The sequence below is a fragment of the Protopterus annectens genome, chromosome 8.part0, assembly GCF_019279795.1.
Source record: "Protopterus annectens isolate FY-2018-M chromosome 8.part0, PAN1.0, whole genome shotgun sequence".
Taxonomy (NCBI): Eukaryota; Metazoa; Chordata; order Ceratodontiformes; family Protopteridae; genus Protopterus; species Protopterus annectens.
In genome coordinates this window covers 920,815,484-920,835,894 of record NC_056741.1, presented here as the reverse complement: position 1 = coordinate 920,835,894, position 20,411 = coordinate 920,815,484, and the positions used below count along the sequence as shown (strand labels likewise).

At 41.2% G+C, this 20,411-nt stretch overlaps 1 protein-coding gene across 1 annotated transcript in view; it reads left to right on the top strand.

Moving 5' to 3' along the window:
• Positions 1–8,132, top strand: part of UPK1A (uroplakin 1A) — a 199,850-nt gene extending 191,718 nt beyond the window's left edge. Inside the window, exon 8 of the mRNA XM_044080443.1 lies at positions 6,262–8,132. Coding sequence (XP_043936378.1) covers positions 6,262–6,306 — 45 coding nt within the window. The 3' untranslated portion in view covers positions 6,307–8,132. The remainder of the gene's footprint in view (positions 1–6,261) is intronic.
• The last annotated feature ends 12,279 nt before the right edge of the window (positions 8,133–20,411 follow it).

Here is a 20,411-nt window from a genome sequence, read left to right as displayed (position 1 = left end):
ACACTGGCCTACAAAGAATTGGTCCTTTCCTGTGTCAGACCTCAAAGGGGCAGATCCCAGGCACAATGTTCATACAGGTCAAAGCAATGGGGTGCTTCTATCTCCAAAGTTCAAGAAGACCAATCACAACCATACAGGAAACGGCCCCAATGGCTTCCCCCTGCCTGCACCAATCACTTATCTTCTGGCAGCACCTTTAGGGGGACAATTAGCACTTTTTTCTCAAAAATGGCACATTATAACCCAGGACAACTGGGTTCTAAATATCGTGTCACAAGGCTACAAGTTCCATTTCCATACCCTGCCAAAGATAAATGGCTGGCCAGATCTGCCAAAAAATCAATGGGCAGAGGCACAAAAATAAGTCTCATCCCTCATGGACATGGGTGCCATTCAACAAGTACCAGCAAGAGCAGGGACAAGGATTTTACTCTACTGTTCTTATTACCCAGAAAGGACCAGGTCTGAAGACCAATACTGGACCTATCTATTCTGAACACATTCCTGGATATACCAAAATTCAAAATGTTGACTTTGCAGCAGCTTCTGCCCATGCTGGGCAAGAATGCATGGCTGGTGACTTAGACCTAAAAGAGTCATACCTGCATGTCCCAATCAGACAATCCTGCAGAAGATACCTCAGATTCAAGGCTGGCTCAATGCACTACCAATTCTCTGCACCGCCCTTTGGCTTATCTACTGCGCCCAGGGTCTTTACAAAGTGCCTGGCACCAGTAATTGCATTTTGCAGACAGAGGAATGCAAATATATCCTTACTTGGATGACTGTCTAATTCAAGCAGAGAGAACAAGGACATCTGGCGTTTGTACTCCAGGCATGTTAGAAGTCTTTTCACACACAGTGAAAAGCAATCAAAACTAGTACCCTCTCTAGAGATAATATTCCTGGGTGCAAGCTTAAATACAACTGCCCAGATGGCGTATCTCACGCCAGACAAAGGCAACTGACTACCTATTTCAAAATGTTGGCAACAAAGGCCCACTTATCTGCAAGAAAAATTCTGCAGGCTTTGGGCTTCATTGCATCCTACTAATTCCATATGCAAGACTACATATGAGGAAACTTCAATGGTACCTAAAAAGTGTTTGGACTCAACATTGCCACAGCCTGGAAACTATGATTACTCTCATTCCCTGCCTGCAACAGGAGTTTCGATGGTGGGTGAAGGCTTGTCACCAGAACAAGGGACAGCCATTCACATTACCTCCAGCCTGGTAGACACTAACAACGGATGCATCAAATTATGCCTGAGGGGGCCCACATGGCAGAAAGGTGCATTTAGGGCACATGGTCCTCAAAAACCAAATGCACCTACATATCAAAAAGAGATGCTAGCTGTTCAAAATACCCTGACAGCCTTCAAGGACCTACTTCATCCGGGGCAACTACTGACAAAACACCATGGTCATGTGGTATATAAACAAGCAGGGGGGAGCACACATTCTTACCCCCTTTGCAGACTAGCCATAACTTTGTGGGACACAGCATTGACTTACCAAGTACATCTGCAGGCACAATTCCTGCCAGGAAAGGAAAATACTCTGGCAGGCGAACTAAGCAGAAACCTCATGGATCCCCCACGGTGGGGCAGCTGAGGATCTTCAAACTTGATAAGACAAGGAAATGATGGGGATGCCCAGACATATTTCCCCTCACAACCACCAACTAAAAAGAGATTGCACAAGGACTTATCACACAGATAAGCAAAGTGGAGACACCTATCATCAGTATACTATTCCTCCTCTCCTCTCTCTCCTCCCTAAGGCTAAAAAGGTCAGACAGGAAGCCAACAGAGACCTGCCCCTGGCCCCCCCACCCCAGACTGTATCTCCCAATCCTTGTCTCAATCTCCAACGGATGCCCAACTTGGACCTCAAATGCCTCAACTCAACCCCAGCAAAACAATCAAGTCCTGCACAGCCACCTCAGGACTTTATTCTAGGGCCAGCAGCATTAAAATGAAGTCCTACAAAACACCACTCCACAAAAAGCTGTGATGAAGCTCCTTTTGGAAGCCTAGAAAAAGTACTAGTACTAGAAAATGCTGAAAAAGAAAAAATTCTTTGCAAAGAACCAAGACAAAAGATGCAGCTGCAGCTGTACAAATATGATGCAGATTTTTTTCTCAGATTTTGCTGAGATGCTGGAAGATGCCCTATCTTTTTTCATATAAATTCAAATATCTGCATGCCAGAGCCACATTTTAATGCAGCCACCAGTCTTTCTCATCCCTTATTAAAAAAGTACCCTCGAGGGCCTCATTTAAGGGCTGCCAGAAATTTCACAACTCAGCTGCCTAAGGCCTCCAGCTGAGATCACTAAAACCTGCATGCTGCTACTGCTGATATACAGCTCTGCTCCTAGCAATAACTTCTGCAAGATGAGTTTCAGAGCTACAGGCACTCATGGCTATGGAACCTTTTATCATTTTTTTATCCAGACGGGGTCTCTGAGGACAAACCCAACATTTATGCCTAAGGTGGTGTCCAGTGTGGCTCTTAAACTATTCATCTGCCAACTTTTTATCCAAATCCACAGAACAAGGAGGAGAGAATTCTGCATTCTTTGGACTTGCACAGATTAGATTCTTCTTGGACAGAACCAAAGATTTCAGGAAGACAGAGAAATTACTAGTGGCATATGCTGCAGGATCACAAGGAAAGGCTATCTCGAAGCAGACTATTTCAAAGTGGATAGGCCACTGCATTTATTTCTGCTATTTATGCCATGACAAGCCAGTGCCTAAGGGCATTAGGCCACATTCATCCAGAGCTGCAGCCACTTCAGCAGCCTTTCTCAGGGGAGTACCAACCAAAGACATTTTAGAGGCTGCTACTTGGAGTTCAGTGAACACCTTTACAAAGCACTGTAATCTGCCACTCTACTCTAAATCCAGGGCAGGCTTTGCCACTGCAGTTCTGCAGGGCCTTATAGCCACTCCTAATGCTATCATAGCCGCTCATAATGCTATTTTGCTCCAGCCTCCCAACCATAGCTTTGGGACTCCCAAATGTAATGACTGCAACAGTGAAACACTAAGAACATAGTACACTTGTGTACACTTACCATAAATGTAGATGTTCTAGTATATTCAATGTTGCAGTCCAGATTACCCACCCGCCATCCACCTTTTTTCTCATGGAACTTATCTTTCCTTCTCTGATTTATACAACCTATGTGGTGTATTTGCTTGTAGTTGAAGGTAAGGTTTATATTGGTGCATGTATTTTTATACATATAAATTTTGGCTACCCTTTTAGGGGGCACCTGACATCTGGGGCAAGAAAAACTGAAGAAAATGGTGTTGGCTGCTTCTTTTATACCCCCTGACTACCTGACTGCAGCCGATTGCAGGACCCAAGACTTTGGAATTCGGGCCGACTGAGGGCAACCTGCCAGCAGGATTACCCAAATGTAATGACTGCAACAGTGAATACACTCTATTTATGGCAAGTGTGCACACCTGTACTTTCTGATGTTATGTGAATAAACATATTCTGGTTTCATTTTTCACTTGACTGGTTTTATGCATTTTATTTTCTGCATGGAATAAAAGTAATGTCCTGTCTAGTAGGACAAAGACCACTTCTACTTGTAGGACAAGGGGGGAAGTGCACAGAATACTACCCTTGTACTCTCAACAGATCTATACAGCAGAAGGTTTTCAACACCAAGACACCGGAACCCTTGAGTGTGGAGGTAAATACAGCAGGCAGATTGCAGATGTGCACACTGGAAGCAGGTATTGAAGTGGTTACAGAGAAGTTTGAGTTTAGTTGAAACATTTTTACTTATCTATTCCTCATCTATTCCACTTATTAGAAAGTAGTAATAACACCAGGGAACAAGCTGGATTTTGCAGGAACACAAAATTTGTCTCATTGGGTATTGAGACTGTAATAAACAAACATTGAAGTATGACTGCTAATGGTGGTTATTTTAAAACATTGGAGCTGTCTATGAATTGTTGGTAGGGACTGTTTTTTTATAGTTGGACTCACTTGAAATTTTAATATATTGAACCACCACCAGTACCAGTCATGTTCTATCACTATGATTTTCATATGAACTGTAGTTGGTTTCTAAAACATTAAGATGCTTAGTTGGGAGGGAAATAAAAAAAAAAAATGAAGATTAATTTCCATGTTTCAAACTTGTATATGCAGCTGCATGATATGCAAAACATTGTACTTTCAAATCTTTTTTTTTTTTTTTTTTTTTTGTGCAAAGCTGCAAGAGAAAAAAATAGTTGGAAAGACCAGCCAATTTAGGTTACTCAATAAATGGTTTGGTAGAAAAGTACTTTAATTCTTGAATTGGATTCTCAGGCATGTACTATATACTTGGTTTTATTTTTATATATTTTTAATACCTGTCAAAAATAATCTAGAAGAGGACTAAAACAGCCTGTAACGCCTGCAATATAGATCTATACATACCACTCAAATATACAGTTCCCAGAGTCATTAAAGACTTGGGACAGAGCAAAATTCTTAGCCAACCTAATCCCACCTAAAACTGGCATTTTGGTGATATTAACAGAGTGATACTTATTTTACTTGAGCAAGTGCTTGTTGATTCATATTGAGAAAATGCTTGATTCATATTTTCTTCTGTCAACATCAGTAGTAACGTGTCCCCAATTGTACCTGATTTTGTGAGGTAAAAGGTTGAGGGCTAGAGATATCTATATAAAAATGTTTGATTAATACGATTCAGTATAATTTATATTTGTGTAAAATAATACATTTCAAACTTGCTGTGAGCTTCCCAGTTGAAGTTAATAAGCAATTGCTAAATGTTCTATATTCCATTAATTCTTCTCACTTATGAAAGGTAGTGTTCCACATTTGGATAGAGAAAATGGAGCACTCAGCTATACCCTATCTAAAATGAGGAGCATTCCTTATGAATTTTAGTCTGTTACTTCCATTTCCTCGCTGAATGCAAAGGGCTATGCCGCATTCATTAAGATTTTGTTTTATAATTAGTAATTGTTCTACATATTTTTTTTCATATTCGTTCCACAATATAACTGATCTTCCCTCTGCATAATGTGGAACACTAAGAGTTGATATTATAGGCAGTGGATTTTGCAGCACTAATTTAATTTCTGTGAACTAAGATGATATGGCTGGCTACTGTGTATTGTAACAGCCAGTTAAAAATTACTATGGCTATTTGTTGTAATTTAATTTATTCTAGCAGGACATTACTGGACACTCTAAATTGGCCATAGGTGTGTGTACAAATGTGTGGTGTGGAAGAAGTACAACAGAAGAGCTAACCACAGTGTAAATCTTGGCTCTAGGTTGTCACTGTTGAAGTAACATCAGGACCCCATGTGCAAATTGGGAGAAAAGGGGTTTATGGATAGATGGCTTGAGGAATCCACAGTCTGTGTAATTAATAGGTAGTGGACTGACAGTGTCTGTCCTTGGCCTACTGCTGTTTTACCAGTGTTAAACATTTGTTTTTCTGGCATTGCAGGGATAACTTCTATTTATGTAAGCCAAATGGAGCATTTTACTGTGGTTCACTAGTGTAGGTTTGCCTGAAATCAACATACTTTTATTAAAATTAGAAAGGGAAATAACTATACATAATCAGATATCTGATATTTACAACAGTCAACGAAGTAGCTGTTACTGGTGCCCATAGATGAAAATGACTCCTCCTGCTGTTTAACTTTACCTTGCTGGACTGCTTTGTGAGAAGCAAACTCGTACAGTTGCTTTTTTTTCTTTTTTTAAATCGCAACCAGACATCTGAGGTACATGTACACTATCAGTAAAGTGGTTATAATTTGAGTACACAGACTATGAACAAATGCATTAACCCTGTTATTTTGTTATTTTTGTTAGTTATATAGTCAGTGGAGATGCTGAATCTGGAGGATGTACAGGAGACCGTTTCATTTTTAGCATTTTATTAAAAAATTTGCAATAATTTTAGCATATATTTTTGGTATCCAATCTGAAATAATTGTAAGTACATAAAGACAATGGGTAGAAGAAGGTTGGGGGGGGGGTTACCTGTGAAGCCCATCAAAATGGTTCCAGTTGGGCCCTGCAGTAGCTAAGACTAGCCCTGTCTTAAGGTATAATAAATTTCATTCTCAGACTTTGCAGTTACACAAGCCTGTACTGCATTTTATAAAGGACATGTTCATTAACTGTTAGTGCATTGTACATTAAACTTTTCTGGCTGTGTTTTAACACTTGTGTTTTTCCCCCCTAGTTTCTGGTTATGGGTTTAACCATGTATCATTATACCACCATTTGAAAAAGACCAAATCTGAGCAGAGGAGCCCAAGAAGGACACGATTTTTAGTGGGAGACTAGTGTATTGTATGGATATTTTATTCCATTTAAAAATCTAGTGGAATTTTTCCCCACTGCTTTAGGAAATCGTCATGGCTCTGATCTTCAAAGTGGACTGTGTTTAAGCTTTTTCTTGTTTCAAATGATGTTTCAGACTTGTTAACACCTTTGGCATTTGAATGCAAAATTGCTTCTCTGATGGAATGACCTGTGCAGATCAATAAAATGCTCTTTCCATTAGTAATTCAAGGAAGCTCCTTCCTTCAATGTACACTTGATATGTACAGCATTTTTATTTCTAAGCATGTTGCAAACCTACAGAGCTACACCAAACAGATGTAATGCCTTCAGAAGAATAAGCCATAGCTCTCTGACTTTACGGATTGCTGGACTCCCATGATGGCTAAACAACATTCAGGTGCATCTGTTTTTCATTGCTGCACGGAGCTGAAATTTACAGCACTACTGTTGATCAAATTAATTGCATTTTTAAAATGATTTATATGACTAAGTTCCTGTCATGTTACTACTTGTAGATTGTATTCCCCAATATTACTGATTCGTTCTTGTGATTTTATAGAACAGGGATGATGCATTATGTTGTATTATGGGAAAAACTGTACTATTTATCCTGAAAGCAGAAGCCCTTATAGTGTTGACCGTGCATGAAACTTTAGTCCAAATGTCAGTGTCTAATTCGAACAGGAGTTGAGATGCAGTACCTAAAGTGCCAGTGTTAATGAACAAAAAACATTTTACTTGTGGCATTTTAGATGAAACAAAGTTCCAGAACTTCACATTACATTTGCAAAATCACAAAGTAGCTACTGTCTTTGGGGAAAAAAAAACTGCCATTATTTTACTGGATAAATTACCTGAAGCCATAACAGCATTTTTCTTACAGTACCATACATTAACAGTCATTTATGCTGGTATCCCACTAACAAAGTATTATGCATTCAGAGAAAAAGATGCACAAGACCTCTCATACCTACAGGATTGAATTTCTGCCACTGTACATTTCCAGTAATGCAAAGGCACTGTCATTGTACAGAAGATATCTGCTTTGGCATAATATGAATTTCTGGTATTTGTATGCAAGCCATGCATTTTGGTGTTTTGATGACAGAAAATGTTTTGTACTTCATATACTGCATCCTGACTACCCTTCCCTTGGTTTTTTTTATCTTGGTATATTTGGATTTCTGTGGTTTCTTAGGGCTTCGCTGATTTGATTTGCTGTGACCCTGTATTTTATTTGATTGTGAACCAAGATGCTTCGTAATGCTGCTTTAAAGTTGTAATGTTATAAACTTAATGCGACTTGTAGAATTTCTTGCTTGGCATTGTTTTAATAGAGAATATTTAGCTCCAAATACCTTTTGTATAGTGATATTAAAGTACCTGTGGCATTTTTAGGAAGCAATCCTACAGCAAAATAAAAAAAATGTTCTCTGGAATGAAGGACAAAGAATTTTTTTTATTATTTTTATGCTGGCATTTCTCAACTGGAGAATGCTACAGAAAGGGCAACAACAGTATATTTATAGTAACCAAATCTTTAGCAAATGAGTACAGTACTAATATAACTAATTTTTCAGAGTGAATGTTTAACATTACTGGGTACACTTTTTTTTTTTTTTTTTTTTTTTTTATGGTTTAGGATGGAGAGCAGAGCTGTTCAATGAAATCTTTGCCACTGTTTTGAAAGTAAAACTGAAAAAAACGCAACTTCCATGTAATGAAACTTTTATCCTAAGAACTTAATAAAGTTGTCAGTCTAACACAGACTGCTTCTGTTATTTCTTTCAAGGTATTAAGTTTGGCAGACCTGAATACCATAGTGTGTTCCTAATATTATAATGTAGAAGGAAAAAAAAAACTTTTTGCAACACAGTGCAGCATTTGCCTGGAAAGGACACTTGTTTTTACACTTCTTGACCTGGATAGTCTGGATTAGGCACCCCTTTTCACCACATTCCTGGGGAGAAAAGCTCCACAGACTCTACTATTTGCATGTAGAGCTGCTTATGCTGGTTGGCTGTTGTAGACGCCATAAGAGTGCAGTAACATATACATGCAATACAATTTGCAGACAACATGGGTAAACTGATTGTATAGCTGTAAACCCCACAGTCCTACACATAGACATTGTCATAAGGTTTACATATGTTCTTTGTTTGCATAATTGAAAGGTCATTACTAGAGGGGATAGCTTGAAAGGTCATGAATGCAGGGAAAGAGAGAGAGATGAAATAAGATTTCAACACTAACATCCATTTTAGATATGCTCTGCAATATTCTGTTTTGTGAGGCAGCCAGTGTCAACATTTATTTGACTTCTCATTTTCTACAGCTACTTTCAGCCCAGTACTCTCCAATGCAGTACTCATGGGTTCGTAGCAGCACCTGCCCCTAACCCATGATCATTAAGCCTCTATTCTCTATGGTCTGATCCCTGATATCAGAAAAGGGAGCTGAGGGTGGAGGCTGGCATTTAATGAGGCTTGGGAGGTTTTTTTTTTTTTTTGTTCTAAAGCCCCTTCATTGGCTGGAAAGCACCATACAATACCCAGTGTGCTAGACCCACTAAGAGTGCATACTTTATACAGGTGATTCTAACTAGAGTATATGCTGCACACATTTTTGTTAACCAGCTATCTAATAAGATGATGATCTTTGTGTTTCACTGTTGCAGTCATTACATTTGGGTAATCTGCTGGCAGGTTGCCCTGAATAACAAAGTCTTGGGTCCTGCATTGGTTGCTGTCTCCTCTTCCGTGATGTCAGGGGTATAAAACATGCAGCCGACGCCATTTTATTCTGTCGTTCTTGCGAACTGCATCTAGCAGAAGCAGTTCGCAAGTGCTGGTCGGCCGACTCCTGAAATTGTATTAGTTTAAAAACCGAAGTCTTCAAACTAAAGCTAAGTACCCCGTTGGGGAAAATTTTTCTTGATCCTTACCGATGTCAGTAAAAGTTAATAATTGCATTACTTGTGGGAAGCAAATACCTCATAAGGATTTTCATTTGTACTGTATTCCTTGCCTAGGCCCTGATCACAATGTGCCTTGCTGTCTGTTTTGTGCTAGATTTAACCAACACACTAAGCGTCGGTACATTTTTGCTTCTAAATATTTTGGTTCAAGATTTAATTATCCTGAAATGTCATCTGTTAGCAACCAGACTACCGGAATTCATAAAAAAACGAAAGAAAGAGACAGACTGTCTAGGTCCAAAACAGATGAAGCTTCTCCTAAGCCAGTCTCTGGTACTCGGTGAGGCACTTTTGCAGCCCCAGATACCCGCTACATTTGAGTCGCAGGCCTCTATTGAGACCCATTCACAGTCCGGTATGCCACGAGATTCTCGAGTATTGAACCCGCGGATATCTCTCCCTTGGATGGGTCCAGAGCCACTGAGCAGGCACCGGTTTCTGAGGGTGTTTTCAGGCCTCAACATTTTTGATATTAAACAGACACCAGCAACAAAAACAAGGTCAAAAACAATTTCTATGTCTAAAAAAACGATGCATGAACCATGTGTTCAGGCCCCTATGCCTAAAAACAGATCAAAATGGCTGACTATTTAATTACCTTGATCAGGGCCCCCCCCCTGCTAAGAGGCCTAGGCAGGGCACTGATTATGAATATTCAGATCAGGTTTCCATTCTTTGATTCCTCTTCTGATCAGGATTTTTCTATTCCACCCTATGAGGATTCTGATGCAGAGGAATCTCTCCCATCTGCATCTCCTCCTGAGAATTACTCTTGGAGAGACTTTGCATACTTTAAGGGAACATTTTCACTGGGAAAGTCAGGATTTCTCTGAATCAAAAAAGAGGCTTAGGGGAGTTCCTTCTTTTTCCTCAGCATAGGCCTTTGGCAATACCTCCTGTATTAGACATTGTTGATGTGTTCTCAGAATCCAGCATGGCTCCTGATTCCCTGCCTCTGGTTCCTAGTAAGCCAGACAGATATTACAGGGTTCCTGACTCCCACAAATTTATTTTCAAAAATCCTGCTGCTGATCCCGAGATTTCTCAGGGTCCCAAGGGTGTAAAGGCCTCTACAGCCAAAAATCCTACCCCTTCTGATAGAGATTCCAGGGTGCTGGATAGATTGGGTAAAAAGGTTTATACATCTGTATCCTTGGCAATCAAGACTTTAAACTGCCAGTTTTATATGCTTAAATATCAACAGCATGTTATGGGCTTACTGAAACAGAAAATGATGTTTATTTCTGATTGTGTGGAAAATAAGTTACAGGAATTATTGCATTCAGCAGAACAGGTTGGAAAGCATAATTGGCAATGTGGTTTTGATTCCTTGGAGGCCTCTTGTGGGGCTGCCGATGCAGGATCTGTGATTAGGAGGCATGCCTGACTCAAGAAGCAAAATCTGCCTGATCATGTTAAAGTTAAATTGTTGGATGCACTTTTGCAGCATGATACTCTGGTAATAAGGCAGAAGAGGTTTTAAAGAAAATGGAAGACTAAGCTAAATCTATGCAAACTGTAAAAGATTTCTTGCAAGTGCAGCCACCCAGGTTCAGGAGGCACTGGCCTACTAAAAATTGGTCCTTTCCTATGTCCAACAGAGCCACTCTGGGCAAATCCAGGCCCTCAAAAGGCTCCAGGTACCAATCACAGGGTTCTTACAGATCAAAGCAGTGGGGTGCCTCCACCCCCAAATCCAAATGAAATGAAGCACAACCCTACAGTAAGCAGTCTCAATGACTTCTACCAGCACCAAGCACTTATCATTTGGCAGCCCCCTTGAGGAGAAAACTAGCACTTCATGCTCAAAATTGGCAGTTAATTACCCAGGACAAGTGGGTATTAAACATAGTATCTCAGGGGTACAGATTTAATTTCCATACTTTGCCAATTCCAAACAGATGGCCAGATCTGCCACAAAACCAGTGGGCAGAGGCCCAGAAACAAGTTAGTCCCCCATGGATATGGGGGCTATTCAACCAGTACCAGAAAAGGAAAAAGGACAAGGTTTTTATTCAAGACTTTTCCTGGTACCCAGAAAAGACAATTATTGGCATCCAATACTGGACTTACTGATTCTGAACACATTCCTGGACATTCCAAAATTCAAAATGCTGACTTAGTTACTGCCTATGCTAGGCAGGAATGCTTGGTTAGTAACTCTAGACTTGAGGCATACCTGCATATCCCAGTAAGGGAATCCTGCAGAAGATGCCTCCGCTTCAAAGCAGGTTTTTTGCATTACCAATTCTGTGCACTGCCCTTTGGCTTGTCTACTGCGCCCAGGGTCTTTACAAAGTGTCTGGCACCAGTTATTGCATTCTACAGACAAGCATTCAAATTTATCCTTATCTGGACGATTGTCTTATGCAAGCAGAGGACAAGGGCATTCTTCAACATCTGGCATTTGTAAAAAGGCTTCTAGCATGCCTAGGGCACACTATAAATGGAAAAAAATCACAACTGGTACCCTCTCAAGTAATTACATTCCTGGGTGCAAGCTTGAATACAACTGCCCAGATGGCTTACCTCACACCAGACAAAGGCAACTGACTGCATACTTCAAACAAATGGCAACAAAAACCCAGTTGTCTGCAAGGCAAATTCTGCAGGCTTTGGGGTTCATGGCATCCTGCATTCTACTAATTCCATATGCGAGACTGCATATGAGGAAACTTCATTGGTACCTAAAAAGTTTATGGAGTCAGCATTGTCACAGCCTGAAAACAATGATTCCCCTCATTCCCTGCCTACAACAGGAGTTTCTTTGGTGGGCAGAGACATGTCACCAAAATAAGGGACTGTCATTCACTCTACCCCCTGCCACCCAAACCCTAACTACATACTCATCAGACTATGCTTGGGGGGGGCCCACCTGGCAGGGAGATGCATTCAGGGCAAATGGAGCCCAAACCAAATGCATCTATAGATCAACCAGAAAGAGATGCTAGCTGTTCAAAATGCCCTGACAGCTTTCAAGGACTTGCTTCATCCAGGACAACTGCTGATAAAGACTGACAACACCACAGTTATGTGGTACATAAACAAGCAGGGAGGCACACATTCCTACCCCCTTTGCAGACTAGCCATGGCTTTGTGGAATACAGCCTTGACTTACCAAATACATCTACAGGCTCAATTCCTGCCAGGAAAGCAAAATACTCTGGCAGACTACCTAAGCAGAAATCTTATGGACCCACACGAATGGAAACTGGATCTGCAAATCTTCAGCATGTTAACCCAGAAATGGGGGAGCTCAGACATGGATCTATTTGCTCTCCCCAAAATTATCAGTTGGACAAATTTTGCACAAGAATTCACCACAAAAAAGCATGGAAATTGGGTGCTCTATCCTTCCGCTGGAAAAACCTATCAGTCTATGCCTTTCCCCTTCTGCCTCTGCTTTCCAAGGTCTTACTAAGTCAGACCGGAAAAACCAAAAATGATCCTAATTGCTCAGGACTGGCCTCACCAGCACTGGTACCCACTTCTAAGCAATATGTCTCGCCTTCCTCCATGGTACTTGCCTCAAATACCTCATCTATTGTCTCAGCAGAACTATCAAATTCTGCACACTCTTTTCCAAACTCTGAATCTTGCAGCATGGCTAATCAACTAATTATGCAAACACCTCTCAGTAAATCTGTGATGGATGTCGTTTTGGAAGCCAGAAGGCCTAGTACTAGAAAATCTTATGCTGATAAATGGAAGAGAATTCTGTGCTTGGAACCAAGCACAAGGAATAGACACAGCAAAGACCAATATTCCTCAGATTTTACAATACTTGACTTGAGATGCTTGACAAGGGCCTACCTTTTCTTCAATAAAAATCCATGCTTCTGCCATCTCGGCTCATTACAACACAGAGCCTCCCCTATTTTCTCATCCACTGCTTAAACAGTATCTTAGATGGGCCAAAAATTTAAGGCCTCCTAGAAGAGCACCAACTCCTGCATGGGACCTCAATTTTGTGCTGGAAAAACTCACCCTGCCTCCTTTTGAACCAGCAGCTACTGCTGATATAAAACTTCTATCTTGGAAAACAGCTTTTCTTTTGGCAGTCACTTCAAGAAGGGTTTCAGAACTACAGGCTCTCATGGCAGTGGAGCCTTTTATTATATTTTACCCGGACAGTGTCCCTCGGGACCAATCTTTTTTTATGCCTAAGGTGGTATCCAGTGTTGCTCTTAACCAGACCATTCACCTGCCAACATTTTACCCAAATGTGCAGGACAAGGGGGAGCTGATTCTGCATTCACTGGATGTACACAGACAACTAAGATTCTACTTAAAATAGGACCAAATCTCAAAGTCTGAGCAACTACTGGTAGCATTTGCTGCAGGATCAGAGGGGAAGGCTATATCAAAGCAGACTATCTGTAAATGGATAAGCCACTGCATTCGTTTCTGCTATTTACACCATGGTAAACCTGTGCCCAAGGGGATCAGAACACATTCCACCAGGGCTGCCTCTACTTCAGCAGTTTTTCTCAGAGAGGTCCCAACTAAAGACATCCTAGAAGCTGCTACTTGGAGCTCTCTTCATACCCTCACAAAGCACATCATTTATCTCTCTTCTCCAAATCCAGGGTAGGCTTTGCCACTGCAGTCCTGCAGGGCCTTAGCAGCTCCTAATGCTGTATAGTTCCATCCTCCCATCCATAGCTTTGGGATTCTACCCAAATGTAATGACTGCAATAGTGAAACATGACAGTTGTGTACACTTACCATAAATGTAGATGTTCAAGTGTATTCACGGTTGCAGTCCGGGTTACCCACCTGCCCATCCCCCTTTTCTATACCTCTTATATATATATATATATATATATATATATATATATATATATTTTTTTTTTTTTGCTCCCCATTTGGGGGGCACCTGACATCTGGGGCAAGAAAAACTGAATAAAATGGTGTCCGCTGCATGTTTTATACCCCTGACGTCATGGAAGAGAAGATAGCAACCGACGCAGGACCCAAGACTTTGTTATTCAGGCCGACTGAGGGCAACCTGCCAGCAGATTACCCAAATCTAATGACTGCAACAGTGAATACACTCAACATTTACATTTATGGTAAGTGTACACAACTGTACTTTCTTCGTGTTTCACTGTTGCAGTCATCACTTTCGGGTTATCCCTGACAGGGTAGCCCTCTGCCAGCCTGAATACCAGAGACTTGGTATTTCTGTGTTGGTTGCTGTCACTTGAGGACTGATGTCAGGTCATCAGTGGTATAAAGGAAGGCAGCTGATGCCATTATACCAGTCTTTCTTGCCATGGAGCCCAAAGCAGAAGCGGTTCACATGAGTGCCGGTCGGCTGCTACCCGAGTTTGTTTCCAAATTGAAGTTGAAGTCTTGGGGATCCTTTTTACTTGCACTAACCAATGTCAAAGTTAATAATGGTCTCACCTGTGGAAAGCAAATACCACACCGGGACTTCCATTCTTACTGCATCACTTGTCTAGGCCCCAGACCACGATGTCTGTCGTCACTTATGTGCTGTAATGCCAGATCTATTTCTCGTCTGGCCCTTATTGTAGCCAGATATTTCCATTTACAGTCCTCTAATTCCGATATGGCTTCGGTAAGCCATTCAACATCAGATGATCTGAAAAAGCTTAGATAAAGACCGAGACCGCACAGGACCAAACCTTCCGATGACTATTCCGTTAAGCAGTCCTCTGGAACTCAGCGAGGCACTTTTGCAGCCCCTGATGCCCACTTCAGTTAATTTGCAGGCCACTACGGAGACCCTTTTGGAGTCTATATGCCGCAGAACTCTCATTCATCTAAGGATCTTGTGGTAATCTCTACCTTGGATGGGTCCAGAGCCACTGTGCAGGTACCAGCTTCCAAGGAAATCCTTCGCAACACCGAATCCTGACCTAAACTAACTCCTTTCACGATTACCATTCTTTCAAAAACAAGAGAGTTCCTTAGGCCCAGGGGATGAACCACACCCAAGAAACAGACTACCCTTTCTCAGGAGCCTGCTCCCTTGCCTCAATCTCATGCTTAAAATGACAGAAGACCTTATGCTGATTAGAGGAAGCCAAGCCATTCCATCGAAAAGGAAGAGTTCTGTCTCCAGTAGTTTTGTCTGAACAAGAGTCAGATGAATCCGATGCATCGGACTATGAAGACATGCAGCCTCACTCCACATATGAGGATTATGATGCAGAGGAATCCATTCCTTCAGCCTCTCCCCCAGAGGATTTTTCCTTTGAGGAAGCCCCGCATACCTTAAGGGAGCATTTCCAATGGGAGAGTCAAGACTACCCTCAGTCTAAAAAGGCTCAGAGTTCCTGGATCTTCCACAACACAGACCCTTAGCCATCTCCCCAGTCCTGGATGCGGTGGATGATGATTTCCTTGAATCCAACTTGACTCCAAACGCCTTCCCTCCTGCTCCCAGAAAACCAGACTGGTACTACACCAGACAGGTACTACAGAGTCCCTGACTCACACAAATATCTTTTTAAAAATCCAACAGCTGACCCTGACTTCATTTCTCAAGGGCCAAAAGGGATTAAAGCAACCTCAGCTAAGAATCCCACCCCCCTCAGACAGGGATTCCTGAGAACTGGACAGATGTAAAAACGTTTACACCTCAGCTACTCTATCAGGGCAATAAATTGTCCGTTCCATATGCTTAAATATCAGAACCATACCTTGGAACTTCTTAAACAAAAAATGTCCTCCTTTCCTGCTTGGGCATAATCTAAAGGTTTACAAGACTTGATGCATTCTGCAAGTCAAGTAACTAAATGCACTTTGCACTGTGGTTTTGACACCCTAGAAGCTTCTTGCAGGGCAGCAGTCACTGGATCTGTCATTAGAAGACATGCATGGCTTAAGGAACAATCCCCGCCAGACCATGTCAAATCAAAATTGTTGGATGCACCCTTGCACAAATAACTTATTTAGCACTAAAGCAGCAGAGGTATTAAAAATGATGAAAGAAAAAGCAAAATATATGCAGACATATTTCTTACAGGTCCCGCCCCCTAGGTTCAGCAGGCATTTTCCCTCCAAGCACTGGTCCTTTCCTGCTGTGAGTAAACATGCCCAGCCTAGGCCCTGTGGAAACAGACCCCCCCCCCCGACAGTAGCCCCAGGGGTTGCAGAGATCTAAGCAGTGGACTACCTCCACTTCAAAACCAGGGAGTTCTAAGCCATTCTCTTATGGTAAGAACTCACAATGACTCACCTCTGCCCACCTTCACATACCCCTAGGAGGAAAACTCTCCTTTCACTCAAGCACCTGGGCCACCATTACCAAGGACCAATGGGTTCTCAACGTTATGTCTCAGAGGTATAAATTCTCCTTCCACACCCTTCCAACCCCAAAAGGGTTCCCAGATCTTCCACCAAATCAGTGGGCAGAGGCTCAAAAGCAAATCCATTCACTGCTCTCCTTGGGGGCAGTAGAGCACATTCCTGCAGAGCAGATAGACCAAGGCTTCTACTCCAGACTTTTTCTGGTGCCCATAAAAAAGGGCACCTGGCACAATCTATCCATTCTAAACACCTTCCTGGTGATACTAAAATTCAAAATGCTCACCTTCCAGCAGCTGCTATCCATGCTCTCCAAGGACACTTGGCTAGCCGCTCTGGACCTAAAAGAGGCTTACCTCCACATTCCTATCAGGGAGTCCTGCAGAAAATATCTCTGCTTCAGGGCAGGATCTCAGCACTTTAGTTCTCTGCATTTCCCTTTATCTACTGCTCCCCAGAGTTTTCACAAAATGCCTGGCTCTGGCCATTGCCTTTGCAGACAAAAATCTTCAAATTACCCCTACTTAGACAACTGCTTTATTCAGGCAGACAGCCAGGAAAAGCTGCTCAAAGACCTGGCCTTTGTAAAGGACCTGCTAACCTCCCTAGGGTACACAATCAATGAAAAGAAATCCAAATGGGTACCCACCCAAAGGATAATCTTCCTGGGAGCAAGTCTGGACACAGCATCCCAGATGGCATGCCTTACACCAGAGAAACAAATTTTCCTGTCAACTTACTTCTCTCAACTGGCCACCAGACCCCATCTTTCTGCAAGGAAATTCCTGCAAGCCATGGGGTTCATGGCATCTTGCATACTCCTCATTCCATATTCCAGACTGCATATGAGGAAACTTCAATGGTACCTAAAGAGCCTTTGGTGTCAACACTCAAGATCTGGAAACTCTTCTACCTATTATTCCTTGGCTGAGGAAGGAATTTCTTTGGTGGGTGACAGCCTGCTCCCACAATAAGGGACTGCCCTTCTCCTCACACCCCACCACCCAGACCCTCACTACAGATGCATCAGACTATGCTTGGTGTGCACACCTGGATGGCAGGTGCATACAGGGCCAATGGAGCCCACAGCAAATCCCCCTGCACAGGGGTGTAGCTAGGATTTTCAAATTTGTACTGACAGCTCTCAAACTGCTACCCCCCTCCCCAGCCAAGCTACGGCCATTCTCGTAATTCACGGTTCACTCTTTTAGTGTCGATGAAGAGGCATTCGCTGTAATGCCTCTTCAGTAATATAATATAAATTCACTCAAACTCAGTTCCTTGAATTGAAAATTAACCTGAAATGTCAGTTCTTTGAAAAATGCAGCATGGTAGTTGGGGTAGAGACTTTATGCTTTTGTTTTCTGTAACTAAGGTACAGGTTTTGAGCTTGAGTAAATTACTAACCACCAGCTACCACTAACTAGGATGTTTCATTCACACACACACACACACACACACACACACACCCCTACCTACCTCTTAGTGCAAGAAATATGGACAAAGCCTAAAATAAACAGGGACAGATATTAAATAATGTTCGTGAACTTAGAAAGTTGCTAGAATAACAGGATTTGTGCTAGTATGAATTTTTCTAAAGGACATGAAGTCTGAAGCTCAAATGTCTGTCATTATTTAGCAATTTCAGCCTTCAATGATTTTCTAGAAAATCACAAAATTTGAGGAACAGACAAAAAATATGGGGCAAAAATCTGGACATTCTGCAAAATTTGGACAGTTGAGAGGTATGCTACCTACCACACACACACACACAACCTCTCAACCTCTTACAGCAACAAACTCATAAATAAAACTGAGGCAAAGGCCCAAAAATAAGGACATTTTTTTTAAATATTGCTCTTATAAACGTAGAAAGATAATAGAATAATAGTAGGTCCTTGCATCAGTACGAATTTTCTGAAAGGTATGAAATCTGAAACTGAAATGTCTGCATTATTTTCTAACTTCAGTCTTTAACAATTTGCCACTAATTTGCCAGAAAACTGCAATTTTATGAAAAACGGACCAAAAATGTGATGCAAAAATATAAAATTGCCAGACAATACAGCTGGGAACCTGTCAAAGGAGGGACACCATTTTAATATGAGCACAGTTAACTTAGAGCAGCTGACAAAATTAGAGAATCTACATGCATTTCTGAAATAAAAGTAATGTATAACTCTGATCATTACAGTTATTTATAAAAGTAAAGTAAACCCTCTATGTTTTCTTCCAAAATTGATATTTTGTGGAGGGATCATTAGGGGAAGAGCAACATTTTGAGCCAAAATCAGGGACAGTTGAGGTTTGGCTATGCCTAATTCTATAAAGCAATTTGCATGTACCTCTCAACCTGTTAATGCAATAAATCTGGACAAGGCCAAATATATTGAGGGAACATATAAACAGTACTAAAAATTGCTCTTGTATAAACTGGGACAGTTAATAGAACAGGTCTTATTTTAGCATGCATTTTTCTGAAGGTTAAGTCTGAAACTAGTGTGTCATTATTTAGTGACTTAATTCCTAAATCATTTGCCAGAAAACCACAAATTGAGGAACAAACCAAAAATAAGAAGCAAAAAATCTATTCATTCTTTGAAAATCTGGACAGTTGGGAGGTATAGTTCAGCTGGGGCTGTCTAAGTTTGCCGCCCTTCCTCCTCACAAAACCATGGTCGAATGGAGCCTCCCCCTGCAGCCATTCCAATGATCCATTACTTTGCTATTTCACTCCATTTACCATAAAGGTTCATAGGTTAGTACTAGGTTAACTGCCCTTACGAGCCATTGTAAGCCTAGCCAATTATCCCTTGTGAGACTCAAACCCTGCACCTTGTGTTTGTAAGGCAAACACCTTTACCATTAGGCCACCCTCCCAATAAACACTAATGTGCATACTGATTTACTTCTATGATGATTTGAACTTCATTTGAAAGTTTTATTTTGCATTTTACAGCACAAACACTAAGACATCTGCTAAACAAACTTGGCATTAAAACTTCTCTGCCCTTGAAACTCACATTCATTGAAACAACATTAAAACTCACATTCAAAGAAAAATACATTTTACCCGTGGCAGATAAAAATTAATTCTGGGCTGCTTTTAAATCATAGGCCCCTTGCATATGAAACATACATGTGCTCTTTGATACACCTTCCTATTGCTTTGAACATTTTTCCAGTAAACAATGAAACAAAACTGCCCAATTCAGAAAATTTCCATCATAAAAGTCTAGTCAAACTTCTACAGTCATCAGTAAATAATATGCACAATCTCTGAAGTAGTAAAAAAAAGTCATCTAAATAATTCCACGTTAAATAAATCTAACTAATGAAGAGGTTGCTGCTAGCAATCACCTTTATATTTCATGACTTCACCGAAAAATAGTGTCTGATGCCCCTGAGGAATAAATTGCCTAAATTACATTAATAATAAGCTAGTAATATTGCAATAGGAAATGGATGGCAAACTGATAACAGGCTCATAGTTAGTGTCTTAACTTTCAGTACAGCAGCATTCACCCCTTATGGGAGTAGAACCAACAACCTTCTGCATTAAAAGCAAGTACACGACATTTTGTGCTACTAGCAATGTGAGCCGACTTAGCATAATCAGCACTAAATTTCTCTTCCCCTGCAGCTCTCAGTTCCTTGTAAAATCTACGCAATACTCAACTACATCTCAACTTCGCAGCACAAGAAGTCTCAAAAAGCTCAAATTTATTGGCCTGGGTGAAAGCGGCAAAGAAGAGGAACACATTAAACATTGCTTGGATAAGCTTAGG